The sequence below is a fragment of the Danio aesculapii genome, chromosome 6 (assembly GCF_903798145.1).
Source record: "Danio aesculapii chromosome 6, fDanAes4.1, whole genome shotgun sequence".
In the NCBI taxonomy this organism is placed as follows: Eukaryota; Metazoa; Chordata; class Actinopteri; order Cypriniformes; family Danionidae; genus Danio; species Danio aesculapii.
This window is the reverse complement of record NC_079440.1, coordinates 28,746,019-28,764,291: the sequence shown is the minus strand read 5'-3', so window position 1 is coordinate 28,764,291 and position 18,273 is coordinate 28,746,019. Positions and strand designations below refer to the sequence as shown.

Sequence of the window (18,273 nt, the reverse complement as noted above, 5' to 3'; positions counted from 1 at the left end):
CTGCAGCATTTCTTTATGGTTGGATATCATGAAGAATTTTGGAGAGTAAAAGAATTCAATTAAACTAATTTAATCACAGAATACAATGCTGCTGTGTTGTCCCAACAAGTTCTTTATTAGGACGTACATGATTTTTCTGGACCAGGAATTCCAGTGTATTTGTGTCCAGGTTGATGTTTGATAACTTTCCAAGAGGAACCTTAAAAAAAATACATAAATAAAAAGTGTTAGATGAGGAAATCAGTAGCAGGGCTCCACAATATTTAAAAAATAAAAATATTCAAATACATATATTTTATATGTATTAAAGTGGTGATATTTCGTTTCTTTGTCATGCATATTGGGATATGGAAAAATACAGACATTTTCACCAGATGACTTGAATTGCTCTGTTTGGAAAGAATAAACCATTTTATCAATTTGGGTGACTGGGGTGCACTTTAGCAGGACAGACAGGGAACATTCCCAGTGTTGTTAATACTTCAAAAGATTATAGTTAAAAAGTTTTAAGTTTTCTGTTTTCAACTTAAAGTTAATTTGTGATAATGTTGTGAACTATATTATTGTTTATATTTTGTTTCTTTTTTTATATCTAAAGGAACTATGACATCACATAAAACTGGTTCACTCTATAAAAACTCTATAGAATTTTTCCATAGGCTTTTCAAAGATGGCAAATAATAAGCTCTGTGTTCAGACACAGCTCAGTACACTAACACGTTTTGTCCAACCTGATAATTCCCACATGGTTATATAAATTATCACTTTTGGGTCTTAAATGCAAATGCATAAACTGAAAGGCTAACATTAGGCTATAAACGGAAGTCAGTGCCCTGCTTGTTACATCAAGACCACCCTGCTTCCGACAACTTTTCAAGTTTTTTTTTTAGAAATATGGTCCATGACACAGATTTAATCTCTTAGTTTATTATATTATATTCACGCTATATATTATAAACAAACACAAATACGCAATAAACACATCTGTATATAGACCTACATGTATTTTGGATTGTTTTTACGTGGGAAATACATTAGTTTTGCTTTACGGTTGTTGTAAAAGTTTTAAAATGAGTATTAGCAAATGTGCCTACATAGTATTATCATAAGACATATTTAAATAAGTCTATCTCGCGTGTGCATACAGCCCGCTTACCTTAGTGGTAGATGAATAGAGGACAGAAATGAGGCATTAGAGACTAGTCTACCATTTGCCTGCAAGTACCATTACGGATAGAGAACAACATTCAATATTCTTTTTTTTTTTACAGAAGTACATCGAAAAGCAGCAGAGACAGGCTGCACTAGAAAGCAGTGTCTTCATAAAATAGTTTTATTAAAATAAATGATCAACAAATGAATCTGTCGATGGTCTCTACAAGTGAAGGCATCATCTACAAACAATATGAATTCCCAATTAGAAAAATACTACAAACTATAAAACACCATTTATGAAAATACTTAACAGACAAATCTAAACGCCCAACACAAGCAAGATATGTTCCAAATCAGTTCAGTTCGATGACGTATAATGTCTCCAACATTGCCTGTAGTCCCATTTAACAACTTGATAACAACTGTCTTTTTAAAGAAACGTAACATTTTAAAATGTAACTGATGTGTTTCATGTCATGAAATAAAACATGAAAGCATCTTTGTGGTAACCGCGAACCTTATTTAAGCAACTGAACAAAAATCTCATTGAAAAAACCCATTGACTTTGGGACGAGGAAACCGGAACTGCTAACTTGCTTCCAGGTTTTTGCATACAAATTGATGTCATAGTTCCTCCACTCTATTTATTTGTATTAATTTCAGAACATTTCATATAGCACATCTTTGGAAGTTAAGTTAAAGAAAAATACGTTTTCTATGGCAACTAGCAGTTATACTTTAATTTAATAAAATGTTTATTAATTTTAAATGATCTCAAACTATATTTATTTTATTTATACAAAATAATTTCTACAATGTATACACACTACATTTATAAAAAACTATAAGCTATAACATTCCTGAAAGAAAGTGGAAAGTTTTACCTGTCAGCAAGTTTGCCTGTGAACACTGAGGGATTGGGGTATAAAGCCAGAGGAAGAACCTGAACGTAGACTGGAACATCAGCTGAGTTTTCTAGAATCACTTCTTCCTCCTTGAAACACAAAAGTTCAGGTCAATGTATTTTACTGGAGTGAAAACCTCACCGTAGATTTAAACATGATCAAATGTGTTACACTCTGCTTTTAGGGCATTCTTTAGAATACAACACTCTTACAGGCAGCTAAGGCAAAAGAAAACACAAAGGGCAGTGAATTATGTGTATATACTCACAGATGAGCTGTTTGTGTTTGTGAGAGGAAAATGGATCTGTTGTAGAGTTGAGTTGAGCAGCGAGGGCCATTTAAGCTTCGCTGAAATCTTGGCCTGCACATTTTTCTGAAGATCTGTGTCCACTTCAAAGAAAGCTTCGACCCTTCACATACACGAGAACCGCATAAAGATACAATACATGCAACGGTGTGTGTTTATCTCAGCCTGGATTAAAGCGATATCCATCAGACTTACTCATGGCCTGATTGCTCCTTGAGCTCTCGCCATCTTTTTAGCAGCCGCTGGTGGAGATCTACATCAGCGTCCCACATGTCCTCCTGCATCACCATACCATGAGGTCTAGACTCCGCTGAAGAAAAAAAAAAACACACACACACAAAATTATTTAACAATTACTAAAACAACTTGTCCAAGAAAAAAAAAATGCAGAAAGGCAGCGTACATTTTAATACAAATGGTAATCCCACATAACAGTGATCGCCACACTGCAAGCTGGCATCAAAATAAATGTTCGCTATCTGGAAAAGAAGTAAAAAAAACAAGCGTCAATTACAAAAATACTAATAAAAACCAGTCTACATTGTATTATTGTAGCTGTGCAGTTGCATTTAAAGGCACAATATGTCATTTTAGCCACTAGAATATATATATTTTACAACAAACAAGGTGTAGTTTGATTACGCCATGACTGAGTGTGGAATCGCCAATTGACCAAAAACACCCAAAGTGTGGGAGTTGTGGTCTTCATTGCATCCTACAGGACTCCTGTAGAAATCCTGTTCATGGATGAGCTGAAGTATTCAAAACTAATCTATAAATTAATAAACTTATTCAAAACCTTATCATGGTAGTATGAAGCAGAGTAATGCTGAAATCTGTCAAAGTGAAACAAGAAGCAACTACTAATGAGAGCATGACATGAAACGAAAACAGCAGAGCTTTTATTATGCCACTGCTTTAGGTGAGGATCACTCAGGTAAGTAGTAGCGCTGTTGAATGTTATTTGTTGTTATTCTGTCTGTTATAAAGCTGTTCTTTGAAGTCTGCAACATTTTAAAGAATCTCTGTTTTCTATAAAACCAAACTTAATCAGGGATGTGTGACATCATAAGCATGGCAAAACTGGGCACAGTCTGAATCACTATGTAAAAATGGCTTATTTCTCAGGATTTAAAAATTCTTTGAAACATTTGGGATAATGCAAGTACAGAAGTCAGCTAAACATATAACACTATTCTAGTGGTTTTTAGATAACAATGTGCCTTTAAATCTGGGCGTATTTACTATAGTGTTATATTGCTGTAACATGGCCTGGCACCTTGGACTTTCGCCTGGGTTCCAACTCCACTTTATTATTGCGAACTCGTTTGTACTGAAACCGGACATCCTCTGTGAGAGAGCGAATCTGCTGAAGCCTTACTTTCTGTGAGAATGAGCTCTGTATACTCAACCCTTGGTGGACTACTTTTCCCTGCGTACAAAAAAACAAGAGTAAAAACATGAAAACCACTGTGAAAAGGTCTGAAAGCTAATGAATGGTCTCTTGTCGCTCAAAAATAAAAGTGGTTTGCAAAGCAGGTCATGTTAGCGCATGGCACTGGACACAGGGAGTGGTGTTCAAACAGTGCCTGGGGGTAAAAGCAGGAATGAATCACATCCTCACATTACATGAACAACAGAAGTATCTTTATGATGTTGAGATCTCAAAAAAAAAAAAAAAAAAAAAAAAAAAAAAAAAAAAAAAAAACTGTACATATGAGCTATCATGATTAAAATAAAAAAACCTTAAAAAAAAAAACATGATCTTTGTTTTTGCAAACTTACCGGGAATGAATCGGGAAGAATGATATGTTTGGGGGAACAGCCTAATGTTCCTACTGCAATAAGAGCCTTAACAGGGATTGTCAATATCTGAAACAGACACAAATAAACTGAAGATTTAAAAAGCATATATTAAAAACATTATTCACTTTTATATTTTATACAATGCCAGACTTGTAGCAGGAGTATAATCTGAAATGTTACTGAAGTTATACCACCTGATTTCTGCTGGTCTCAAACTAAGAACCACAAGTGTCAATAACTGGCATTTTGTCTTATATTGTGTGCTGCTTATTTTTGTTCACAAACAACACAGTTTTAAGTGGTCATTTCAATTTAATTGTTTTAAATACAGAAATTTGAGGAAAAGATGCACTGAGAATAGTTTTACAATCTAATTTTCATCCTCAGAGTCATAATCAAATGAGGAAAATGACATTCAGACGACTTATTATATCAACATTAACCCTAGCAGCGGTTTCGGCAAGATAATTTTGTTGGAAAAAGTAGTAAGAGACAAAATATTTGGATGACAAACATACCTCATAATCTGTTGTAATGTGTACGGCTCCATCATAAACTCCCTCTAGAGCTTTAGCCACCAAAGTGACTTTAAACGCTGCATAATAACCTGAGGCTAAAATGACCTGTGAAGAAACAGATATGCAATACAGAGCTATGAACACCTGCTTTTCCTAAACAAATGCACAAGCATACTGGATTGCAACAACACGAACAAACCCATCCTGACCTGAGGTACACATTTACATTTAAAATATGAAAAACATTACAAGGAATATGCAATGAATCCTCTTCCAGGAAATGTCAACTTTCCTCTCAATTCCTCTCAACAGATGGATGCAAGCACGTTTGTTTGTATTTTTATGTTTGTTGTTTTTGTTTGTCTTTGTGGGTCCACTAAATTTCACAATTTAGAATAATCTGTTTAAATTACAATAACCTTCTCTAAACTGTAACAATGTATGTGAAAGACAATACTCTAACTTTTCTCTGTGAAGTAGGTTTCACTATTTTCTGAAAAAAGACAGAAAATCATTCAAAATAACTTTTGAGCTTGCAGACATTCTAAACCACAAATCTTGCGACACTTCTGCAATTTTCACGAGTGCGGACATGCAAAGATTCCACCGGAAGTTATATGACTGCCTGCACACACACACAGACACTGAGATAGCCATGTATGGCTTCCTTTGGTTATCAGTTATTTTTCCAATCTCTCTTTCAATCTTTCAAATCAGTTTTTTCACCTACATAAATAAAGGCCACAAGAGATAAAACACTTACAACTGTTTGGGCAGAGATGGTACATAAAATGTTTATCAAAGTTTAGTGAAAGCGTGCAATTTTAAGTGGTAAGTTTATTTATTGGCTGGCATTTAAATGAACAAACAAACCAACTAACTAACCAAAAAACTAATTAACTAACTAACTAATTATTGTTCATAGAATAAATGTAAACACAACTTATTTTATAACAGCACTTGTAATAGTAGCAGTAGTATAGTTAGCTCTCTGCAACTCTCACATGGTCGCCCACTGAAGCTAATCAGGGTGTGCCCAGTCAGTACCAGTGGTGCGTTTCCCAAACAACGACATAACTCATGGCTGAACTATCATAGCACGATGCATCGTTTGGGGAAAGAACCATGTAGTGACGAGTGTTTCCCAAAATGCATAGTTTCTCTGTCGCAAATCTATTGCTTGAACCATGTTAGTTATAACGTAAAACGCCCATAATGACGCTCTAAACAGGGCAGAGGAACTACTTCTTTAGAGAAGAAACTCAACATTTCTTTGTGTAAATTATATTGTTTTACAAAAACACACATTTAATCCAAAATTAGATTTATATTAGATGTTAGCTAAAAACATGCACTCGCTTTCCATATTAACTGAAATATACGTAAATGCCACATACAGAGCCTGTGTTTCCTTCACAAATATTATTGAGAATATGACATCCTATTCTAAAGCAAATCACTTACAAAAGCTAACACGTATTCTAATATCATATATAAATCATATGAATAATTAAATTATGAGGCTATTTATTATTAAAAAATTTATTATATTAGGAAATCAAAAATTCCTAATTTAATAATAATATTAATAATACTAATGATGATCATGATGATGATGATAATTATTATTATTTTTGTTATTATGTATTAGAAATGAAAAAATCATAATTTAATAATAATAATAATAATAATGATTATTATTATTAAGTAGGTATTGTTTATTTATAAAATTTTTTTTGAAAAGTCTACTTTTACAATTTGACACTTGTAAACCACAGCAGTTCTAACCAGCAGGCCCATGTCATATACAGTACAGATACTTAATAAAAAATGACCTACTATAAATTAAAAGAATTAATGTATGCTATGCTTTTTGTTTTCATAAGCTTTGGAGACGTAACATAAATTCCGTTTTTAATTAATAGGTCACTTATAGCTTTCGTCATGAGGTTGTGTTCAAAATTACATCAATGTTTTCAAAGTGCACTGCTAAGGGAGCATAATTGTAAACATGAAGATCGCTAAAACTGAACTGTAAAAATAGTTTGAAAGCAAATTACAACTTAGGGAGATGACGTTAATGCTTTTTTAATTTTAATAATTCTAACTTTGAATGTTAGAATGTTCTAAATTAAAAGGGCATAGGGGGGATACCTGGGAATAGAACACAGCCAGGACCTATGTTTCTAACGACAGCTCCAGACGTGTGGTTGCGAGTGCTCAAGTTTGCGACGCAGTTTGCGAATGTTCGTTGGAGCGACGGATTTGGGAAACGGCAAATCAACAAACTATGCTTGTAACGACAGAACTTGCGACCTTTGTTGGTTAACGATGGTTTTCGGAAACGCACCCCAGGATGGGAGACCACATGGGAAAGCTAGTTTGCTGTTGGAAATGGTGTTAGTGAGACCAGCAGGAGGCAATCAACCTGCGGTCTGTGTGGGTCCTAACGCCCCAGTACCAGGACTCTATACCGCTCAGTGAGCACTGACCAAATTTGTCCGCTGGCCTCAGTCCATCATAGCTTCTTAACCATCCCCAAATCATAATTGGCTTCATCTTTCCATTTCCTCTCTACCAATAGGCTGGTGTGCGGTCTGGCACAATATTTTTGCAGTCATGTCATCCAGGTGGATGCTGCACACTGGTGGTGGATGAGGAGATTCCACCCAAAAATGTGTAAAGCACTTTGAGTGTCCAGAAAAGTGTAAGGAATGTAAAGAATCATTATTATTATTATTATTATTATTATTATTACAGCAACTAGCACAGATTTCTGCAATCACGTTTTTTAACCGCACACATACATACAAAGTTTTTAGCCTTTAAAATGCGCATTAATTTTCAGTTGCCAAATTGTCCTTATTCTTTACATACGAGTAGCTGCAGCCATTGTAATCTTTTTGGCTTAAGACTTCCGGTCTCATTCACTTTTATTAATTTTCAGACATTCAAAACTGCTCGCTCTGCTGGTTGATGTTGCAAATTGATGTTTTCTTATTATATTATTGTAATGGTTTGTGTATAGACATGAACACACTTGTTTGTAGAGCAAGTTGTTAGACTGTTTTCATTTCTCCCACAGGCAACTGAATCAGAAATTCTAAGACAATCGCAAAAATGAGAACACTTCCACATCGCAGAATAAGGCCAATAGAGTGTCTACATATTGTGATTGTTTTTATCTTGACTCAAGTTGAACAGAAAGGGAGTCTGAAATGCATTTAATCTCATGTTTTGGTAATAGAGAGGTAGACTGCACACTTACAGTTTTGTATTGGGCAGCTGATGTGTTCTGCAGCTCTTGAATTCTGCTTAGTGCTATACTTCTGTTCCCTCTTTCTGTGTTAAGCAATTCCATGGACAGACTGTCTCCTGTCACCAGCCATGACTTTATTTCTAACTGTAAGGACAGAGAACATGTATTCATAGAGAAAAAGCCATATTGACATTTCTGCTTTTATCCAAACATCAACATGTCACACAATGTACTGAACGTGATGACCTTGTACCTCAATTGGATTGCTGTTGACCACAACAAACACCAAACTGCTGGTGTCTGTGGCACTAAGAACACCAAAGTCTAAGATGTGCTCTTGAAGACAGGGAGGAAGAACAACCGGCTGTTGAGTAAGAGAGAAAGACAAATTGTGAGTTTACGTCTGAAATTACAGCAAAAAAACATTCATTTACAAAGTTTGAACCTCCAATTTAGATTACATTAATGACAGTTTGTCACACTTTGGCTTGTCCTAAATTACCTCCAAGAAGCCTGTGTAGGCCCGAACCGGCAAGTGAAATTTAGAAGCATTGGTGATGAGGAGGATGTTGCTGTCGATGTGGATGGAGGGTCGTACTGGTCGAAAAAGAAGAGAGAAAATGTAGCGGGACTCATGGGGAGGGATGAGTACTGGAGTGCTGAAATTATGCACCTGTAAAAAAAAACACAACAAAACAATTACAAAAATAAACAATATCTCTATTTCTTTAACTACTTTTTTTGTCAAAACACAACAATTAATTGAACATTTCACAAACAAGAGTACAATATAGGTTGTACAACAGGTACAGAATTTAAAATGATAAATATTTATAAAACTTCCTCACAATCATTGGTAAAACCACAAAGAGCACCACAGTACTGCTAAAATTCACTTATTTGGTGCATAATTGCATGAAAAACACTCGCCTAAATGGATGAAGCATAAATTCAAAGTCACAAAAACTATCTAAGTTTAACATTAAAATGGTTTCTGCTGACAAAAATCTAAAAAGCAGCTCGAAAAATAGCTTACATTGAACATAGTCTTGGCTTCTTCAGGAAGTGACACATTGTGAATGCGTATGGCAAAGTTGAAGGTATTGGTGAGGTAGATGGGTCTGTCCACTGGATCTACAGGACTGTCTCTAATGTGGAACAGGGTGGCTGTGTGGTCGAAGCCCAGGTACCTGAAAATGATGAGGATAAACACAATGTAAACTAGTAACAAAACCCTAAACATATTGCTGGTGAACCGACTACTTACCCTTCTAAAACCTCAGCCTGGTAAGGGATTTCAAGTTTTGAGTAGCTTTTCTCTTTTGCCTTCACTGTGATCTTTCCAGAAAACTGGTCTGATCTTCTTGCTTTTGAAGCTGAAAAACAACAAATATCATGAACATTTTGTCTGTAAACAATTTGATCAATGTTTAAAAATTGGAAACACTGTAATAAAAGACCTTGATTTTATCATTTGCACAAATCAAATACATGCATTGTCTACCTTAAAATCATTCTAAGCCTGCTGACATATTGATAAAAGTTTTACTGATATACTGACTGGTATTATTTTCAGGGGGGATAAGAGGTTAATCAATGCAAAGGTTAAAGGTGATGCCATCCAAAAAGAAAAAGTAGTACTCACCATCAAAACTAATACTTGCAACTTTGGTATATCGGCTCTCTCCAGCTTTTAGCGTAATTGGCTTGAACTCAACTGTGACAGCTTCGTTTGATGGAGTTGGCCTAACACTCTGCAACGCAAAACACATTAAGAGCGTTAACATTAATATTTACTTTTTTCCAAGGAGGCACCAAATGACAGCAACAACACATTACAAAAGATTTAGATTTCAAACAAACGGTGATGTTTTGAACATTCTGTCAAATAATCTTGAGAAAGTTTTTGATTTCCAACAATGGAATAATGAAAAGCTTCTTAAATGCCTAGACAGTATATTATATGGTTTTCTGAATCTGCATATTTATGGTTGCTCTGGGTGGCCACAGATGGTATCAGCAGATAATCACATCCCGTGAGTCAATTGGTATTCACAGACCAATCTCTTGTATTGAACCAATTGCAAATTGATTATATAAATCAAGACCGGGGTCAAAAACCAATGGGTCTTGAGGCAAATATTTCTATAATAATTAGTTAAATTGTATATTACAGTCTGTTAAATGTGTCATCATGATTGGCTGATGATCATAATACAGTTTGCAATTATTTCCAGGCAACAGAACAGATAGAGTAGCTGCAGACAGGTCTTTACTGCATTATAGTATGATATCACTTCATTGAATGATTTCCGTAATTTTACAGCCTACAACTGTCAAAAATCAAAAGAAATCATAACAAACAATAACTGAAGGCTTAAGTACAACACACACTACAGCAGTTTGAGGACGAAAACCAAAGAAATGTCTTTAAATACAACATCTGAACAGTTTCCTTAGGTGACTTAATCATGGTAAAAGCAAAATAATGGACTCCAGTCCATTAAATGATTAGAAAATAATGCACACTTGAGGTGTAACAGCTACTCCGCTTGCTATCATGTTAGCATCACCTCAGCATTATTTTCTAATAATTCAACGTCCAATTATTTATGAATCCTTATATAATGTATAGTGTATTTCTAAATCAGATAAGCACAGCTTGGCGAGCTAAAGATTTAACTTCATCTTAAGAATCCAAGCAAACTGTAACTATTGAACTACAGTGTAGAAATAGCCATGTAAAGCCCGGGACAGAGCATTTGTTTGGCTAGGTTTTTTTGTGTGTGTGTGTGTGTGTGTGTGTGTGTGTGTGTGTGTTCAACACGTTGACTCATCGAGCTCATGTTGAAGGGAGTTTTCCTGATTCAGCATGTAGAATAAGCATTAGCGTTGGTAAAAGCCAATCAGAGAACGAGAACACAAACCAAAGTGACAAAATTAAGCAAAAGTCATAAGGGAACACAAAGCCGCTGGCTGACATTTTGTCACATTTCTTAAATCTCAAAAATGCCAGATTCTCAGACACATTTGCACAGGTATACCCCTCTGTGGTGAGCGAGAAATACTCTGGAAATGGCACATAAATGCTGATTTGTGGTTTGTATGTGTGCAGCACTAGTTTTTGTTTTCTATTGTAGAACAATACAGATACTTCCCCCTTTCACAGAGTGATACCGGTAAATATCCAGAAAATTTCTGGAACGACTTTACCAGTAGATTCAAAAAAAGTGCTGTTCACACAAGCAAGGACGTTCCGGAATTATTCCGGAAAAGACCATTCACACATCCATTCAAAAATACCAGTAAATTCTGACATCATTAACCAGAAACGGCCTCTATCAGGCTTTTTTGTTGATGGTTTCACTTATTTAAAGCTTTAGCTGCTTTTGTCCCAAATACATCCAAGGGCAGAACCGCAGCTAAATGTTTACACATTTGACTACATTACATGTTCTGTGGATGGATAAGTATTGTGAACAACTTCACTGTAAACATATGGAGGAACACTTTCGCATGTTGAGATGAACATTTGTTTGTGTGCTAGCACACACTGAAGCACTCCACATACACGAGCGCAATGCTGCTGAACGCAGGGTTTGCAGGTAAACTTACAGCAGCTTTTCATAAGAATTTAATTGATAATTTTTTTTCCACATTAATAATGAACAAAGAACCATTATCTGACCTCCAACTAGCAGCAAAATGTGTCTAGAAAAGAAGCTTTTATTTTTTTTTACAAGCAGCGCAGATGTGAATGCGTCTGAATGCTCTGATTGACTGGAGTAGACATCTTATGTCAGCTTGTTCTAAACATGAATTTTTCTTCAGCGTTCACACAGAGCAGCATTCCAGCAAACCACCGCTAATGTTACAACTTCTCTTTCCAGAACATTACCTGAACGAATTTACCGGTATTTACAAAAAGGGCCTGTTCACACGTGAGCCCTTTTTAATAAGCGTATGTCTGAAAGGGGTTACGGACACCTGCGAATATGGAAAGATACATCCTCTTAAACAGGCGCAGAATGTACATTCTCATTTCAGTCGCCTGTTGTCTGTTTGGTGTGCTCACATGCAACTTTGACAACACAATCAGTTTGTTTGCCGCTAGTTCTTTGGGATCAGCTTGGGGTGTTCCAATCTTAAGCCAAACAACTTACCATGATCGAAACATCTTTTGCTCCTGAATTTAACAGATGCAAATTCAGTTGTTTTGGTCGATCTGTAAAAATGGAAGTTGTTAGAATTTTTTAAAACAGTTGAAGTATCCTGGCAAACAGTTTCTAACTATTTACAGCCATTAAATGCAGTGGAGAAGGCAAACCTTGTGATCGAAGTGTACCAAAGTCCAGCATCTCTGTGGAGGAGTATATTCCAGGTGCTAGAAAGACACAAAACAAATGAATCAGTTTTATAATAACATTTAAAAGACGGCATCAAAGGAGTGATCTCAACTGACCTGTGGTGACTTCAACCTCCACGGGGAGGATGATAAACTCGTCCTCGTTGGACGCATTTGTTTTTATTCTGATGAAAGCTGTGTGGTTGTCAGCGTCTCGAGAGGAGAAGCTAGCTCTCATCACACCCTTCGTCTCAAAAGGAGCGATCTCCTATAATCAAGGAAATTCAGCACATGAGAATGAAGCCAGTGTTTTACAGTAATGAGCACAGTGGAGTGTGAATAAAAAGTTCTGCTCACCCATAATTTTTTGGTGCCACCCTGCTGTCCAGTAGGCAGCTCTAAATGTAGGTCTCCTCCACTGGTGTACATCTCTACAACCTGAATCCATAAAAACATCAGTTTTAAATAAGTAGAAGAATTAGTAAAAGAAAAGATGATTTAATAGCACAACACTGAGCGGTTTTTGCGTACCTGCAGTGGTTCACTGTGCGGGTTGAAGATGCTTATGAGTGGTGAGAAGCTGCTATTTACTGGAACTCTAGCCCCTACAAAGGGCCTGAGTCTATAGGGATTGGGGATGCCCACACCAAACACCTGAAATCAAGTAACAGTCAAATCCTCTGACCAAAAACCATGAGATCACTGCATTTACAGGTACAGTATAGAATACTTTTGAGTGTGTGGAATGTACCTGGTATGTAAACACTCCATGATGCGATGTGTTAATAAATAAGGTATTTTCTACATTCCCTACTACTCTAGCTAGAAACACCACATCAAATGAGGTGTTGCCTCCAGGTGGAATTATCTGTGGATAAATGATGGAATGTGTTAGATCTATGCAAGGCTGCATGCAATGCTACATACACAATATACCAATTAAGATATGTTAGTTTGTATTGATAAAGCCCAAAAATAAATACAAAAAAAATTAATTAAAAAAAACAAACACACAATATAAAACCATGGTTAACAACTTAGGGATCGAGACACCCATTAGGGGTCAGCCAAATGGTTTATTTGGTGACCCTAGTTTAGTCACTCTACTCACAATTTCAAATGAAACGGATACTATTTTGATGATTAAAAACCTTGAAAGACCTCAGGTTCTTCCAGCATTAAGCACATTTCTTTCTGCATTTCTGCCTTTCAATAAGAACTATCTGCTATCAGAAATTGGATTTAAGTTTCCATTCAAACTTCAGTTTTTGTTCAGATCATAAGACTGGATCACGCAAAAGCGAAATTGTTATTGAGCTTTTAAAAACTCTAGAAATATTAAATGGAAATAAACATTGTGCATTCATTTAAAAAGCCTAACAAATGGCCAAAACTATATATTAGGGGCCATTTACATAACACATTTTTTGGTACGCAAGTTTGTTATTTCCAATGGAGACGCAAGGCATATATTAAAAACATTTTAAATATTAAGCTTTACACAGTACAAAAAAAATATATTAAATAATTTTTATAAAAATATGACAAATTACTTAGTTAAAAATAGGTAAGTCAAAAAACTATAATAATTCATATTTTAAATGATTTACAAAAAATTTAAAAAGTCTTATCTACTCACCAAGGATAGATTTAATTAATCAAGAATACAGCAAAAACTTGGTGTAAAACTTTGAATAACTTGCAACAAAGAACTTTTACAAACCATCATTCCAGTCTTCAGTGTCATATGAACTTTAAGAAATTATTCTAACATGTGACAGTGCTCAATTATTAAAGGTGCTGAATTATTAATAATGGTTATAATTAGTGTTGAAAATTTTAAAGACCAGAATAAAAGTCATGCAGATTCCGCTCCGCATTTCTTTTTTTTTCTTTTTTTTTAACAAGTTTTTACATTTTCCAATAATTACCAAAGAACGCAACAATAAAAAATACAAGGAATAAGCATTATAATACAAAGAAAATAATGGTTATAATAATTAAAATAAAGAAAAATAGATAATAAAAAAAATAATAATTAAAGAAAAAAAATATTATTAAAAATAAATTAGGGCATATAAATGGTTTCAATGAAAATACAATGAGACAGTCAATAGGGGCAGTGAGCATTTGAAGCATCAGAATCCACATTATATTGGTCCAGGTGATCAAGAAATGGTTGCCATATATTGTAAAACTTAGCAAGATTATCAATAATTCCATAATGGACTCTTTCCATGTGCAATATTTTAGTAAGATAAGTTAACCATGTCTTAAATTGAGGAACAGAATCTGATTTCCACAGTTTTAGAATGACACTCTTAGCAATAATCATTCCATAAATTATGGTGCTTTGTATTGACACATTATGATCCAGGCATTTCTTTAATATTACATGACAGTTAAAAACTACACTGTTCATAGCATTATAAGTATTGTTATTGTCACTTGAAAATATTTAACTAATTATTTTTAATAAACTATTCATAACACACGAAATGTTTCTTGAACATAAAATCTAATAGTTTAATGATTTCTGAAGTGACCCTAAAGACTGGAACAGTGGCTGAAAATATCCTTCCCATGATTAAATAAATTATCCCTAAGTATATTCAAATAGAAAAAAGCTATTATGTTAAATCGTCACAATATCATTCGCCAAATAAATGTAGCCTTTGTGAGAACAAGAGACTTCTATAAAAAAAAAAAAACTGATAATATTCAATTATTCCAGACTTCTGACTCACAGCTTGTACATTACTCGCTTCTACACAAACATTTTAGTTTGTTTGTTTTCTGGACACAAAACCCAATGTCACCACAAGCATTTTCATCCACCGTTAACCGCAGTAAATTAACATGGATTTAGCATCACCCAATTTCAATCATACACAAAATATTGAGTACCCACAAGCACACTGCTGATTTGGAGCCTGTGTGGCCATTAGCAAGGGCAAAGAGGAACTGATTTATGCAGGTGTCAGGAACAGGTGGGTTGTGTTTAATTTATAACCGCCTGAAGTGTGAGGACACGCACTCTAAAAGCTTTAATTAGAAGTTTCAGCGAGGCCAACGTCCTGCTGTTTCACCGGCATAAATGTGTGCAAGGTTGATGGTCAATGACTGACTTAACGCTTTTTTTTTCACCACTAAGATCTTGATCAGATGAGCTGTGGAGTGAGCTTGGTTGGTTATTTCTGTCAAGTCCAGTGCCACACGAGACAATGTGGTATTTACCACACACATCCAGCAGCTGGCACACAAACTAAAAGAACATTTTGTCTGCTCTTTTGTGCTTGCTTTGAACAGGAAGGCACAACTGTCTTTGAGGGTCACACCTTGGACTTTTCTTTGTAAAAAGAAACCTTTGCTAGGTGGAAGTTTAGGAAATGTAAAAGTGTACAATAAAAAATAAACAGCAGCCATCACTCTAGTCTTCAGTGTCATGTCATGGCTCATAAAAATCATTTAATACGCTCAAGTAAAAACCATATTATCGATGCGAAAAACAGTTCAATTGCTTAAGAACAGTGAAACTTGAGTTTTTTGAGAAATGGTAATGTATCTTTGATGAATAGTTTTGGACAAATAGTTAGTTTTGGTCATTTTATTAAATTAACGCAGAATAAAAGACTCCATTGGAAAAAAATTCTTTAAAAAACTTCAAATAAGCAAACTGATTTAAACGTAAAATTACAAATCAAATAAAAGCATACTTACCCTATTCTGAAAAAAGGATGCATGAAAATGTGATGTTGTTGCTGATATTGATATTAAACTTATTTCTTCTGAACTTGGATTGTGTAAGTAAACTTTTTCCATTTTTGGCATTCCAACTGGCCTGTGGATAAAAGACAAGAATATTCATCAAGCAGTTCTTCAATCACTGCTTCAACCTCTAAAATGTTGGTTAATCTGGTAAACTGCTGACAAGAGATTTTTTTTTACGCAATGTTAGCAGCTGGGGCTATTTTAAGTCATGAACTGTGTCATACATTTAAATAAATAGAAACATTTTGATATAAACTAAAATTAATAAAGCAGAACGCTTTCAAATGATATGGCTTTATATTTACATATGAAAAGCAATTTTCCATTTTTGTTACGGTAACCTCTTGCCAAGGAATTCCTTTAGAAAGAAAGGACTAAAATATGTTATCTCCCATTAAAGGCTGGACAGTACAATAAAAGTATGTTTCACAGATATGCCGATTTGCAGAATATACATAAAGTTGGACCTTTGGATCCTTTTATCAGAAATGTTTAAGCCAATCTTGAGTGTAAATAGTAGGAGGAATGAATTAAGCTGTCTATGAGAACACCATCAGAAACTTCTTCGCACGAAAATGGGTGATTTGAAGAGCATGTGAGAGGTGTGGAGAGGGAGTGGAATAAGAAGCTAGTTGAGATATAACCTATAGAGTGGAAAACACCTTTCTAAAGATTCAGTCCTCTCAGTGCCACTCGCCCATCTCAAAATTCCCCTTTATCATATGCTGGCTTAAGGTCTAAGGCAGGGGTCACTAAACTGTGCCGTAAAGAAGCTCTATCTACATAAGCGCACAGTAAAGATGCTAGGAACAAAGTTTAAAATATTGAAAGGTAAACAAATCAAAGATTCATTTATAGTCCATTTCCATTGCATGACACAGGGCCGTTCAGTTCAGTACTGATCAATTTTGAAGGCTTTTCCACCATGTTCTATACCTATTACAGAATTTTTTATTACCACCTCGAGTGATACACATTGCTGACACTGACTGGTTTAAAAGAATCATCAAGTCCAGCATCACAACAAGCGTCACTGGATTTATGACACGAAACACCAAACACTCTATATTTAAACAATCAGCAGCAGCTGCACAAGAGCACCATTTCATTGGTAGCATCCATTGCCTCTGTGTTGTGGGCAGGTTTATGTCATGTTTACGATGATGTCATGGCAGTAGAGGCTGAAGTGAAAAGCATAGCACGTAATGGAAAAACGTTTTCTTGTGATATACTCACAAGCAAACTTTTATTTTGTTTTTTGCTTGGGGGTAAAAATAAGTTTGAAGTGATTTTACTGTGATTAGTTTAAGTGAGCATCTTAATTAGGGATTCACGATACAACAACAAAAACTGACATTGCAGTACTATATATTGGGATATGAAAACAATTTCATCAAATGGTTTACAGTGCTCAGCATAATTGAGTTCACCCCATTTTGAACATGAATATTTTTATCCATTTCTCAGTGAATATAGGCATTATATTTTGGTGCATTTAAAAAAAACAGATGTATTAAACAGATATATTAATTAAAATAATATTTTAATCACCAAACATATTTAGAAATTAAAAAATTATTCAATTTAATCCAAGCAAAATATTGAAAAATTTCAACCTACAAAATTTCACCTAAGATTTTCAACTTTGTTTCTCTTGATTTTTCCTCTTTTTAAAATGTGTATTTAATATTTTTCTATAATATAAATTTGGCTGTACTAGTTTCTGAACCGTTATTGTGAGTTGTTTTGTTAGATAAGCTCCAAATTTGGCTTCAGTACTGACTAATCTAATGTATATGCACAAATATAATATTGTATAGCTTCCTATTAAAAATCTGAATTTAAAAGAGAGATTTGTGAGGGGTGTACTTATATATGCTGAGCACTGTACATAGCTCTATTTGAATAGAATTGATCAATTTAGATTGTTTGGCATGATTCTTTTAACATTATAATAAATCCCCAAGAGCAAAGGTAAAAGTAAAACAAACAATGCTTTAGTGTTGTCTGGGGAGTCTAGCAGTATTCTAGCAGGAGTCTAGCAGAAATCGAATAATCAAATGTAAAATAACACTGTTTAGTCTTCATTGTATAAATAATTCAATACAAATAATCTTCACAAGTTACAAATGGTAAATTTCTAACACTTTCTCCTGAATGCATTAAACTCTCTTGAAATACACACAGTCACAGGCCTTAAAAACACA

The 18,273-nt window shown here is 34.8% G+C and overlaps 1 protein-coding gene across 1 annotated transcript in view; it reads right to left on the bottom strand.

The window, feature by feature from the left end:
* LOC130230730 (transmembrane protein 131-like) overlaps nucleotides 1-18,273 on the bottom strand; it is a 62,028-nt gene that overhangs the window by 15,450 nt on the left and 28,305 nt on the right. Inside the window, 21 exon segments of the mRNA XM_056459885.1 lie at nucleotides 128-198; nucleotides 2,038-2,149; nucleotides 2,329-2,470; nucleotides 2,563-2,677; nucleotides 2,771-2,846; nucleotides 3,647-3,799; nucleotides 4,153-4,239; nucleotides 4,692-4,796; nucleotides 7,960-8,094; nucleotides 8,204-8,314; nucleotides 8,453-8,623; nucleotides 8,987-9,140; nucleotides 9,218-9,326; nucleotides 9,596-9,704; nucleotides 12,114-12,175; nucleotides 12,278-12,334; nucleotides 12,413-12,563; nucleotides 12,653-12,733; nucleotides 12,827-12,949; nucleotides 13,047-13,163; nucleotides 16,016-16,136. Coding sequence (XP_056315860.1) covers nucleotides 128-198; nucleotides 2,038-2,149; nucleotides 2,329-2,470; nucleotides 2,563-2,677; nucleotides 2,771-2,846; nucleotides 3,647-3,799; nucleotides 4,153-4,239; nucleotides 4,692-4,796; nucleotides 7,960-8,094; nucleotides 8,204-8,314; nucleotides 8,453-8,623; nucleotides 8,987-9,140; nucleotides 9,218-9,326; nucleotides 9,596-9,704; nucleotides 12,114-12,175; nucleotides 12,278-12,334; nucleotides 12,413-12,563; nucleotides 12,653-12,733; nucleotides 12,827-12,949; nucleotides 13,047-13,163; nucleotides 16,016-16,136 — 2,362 coding nt within the window.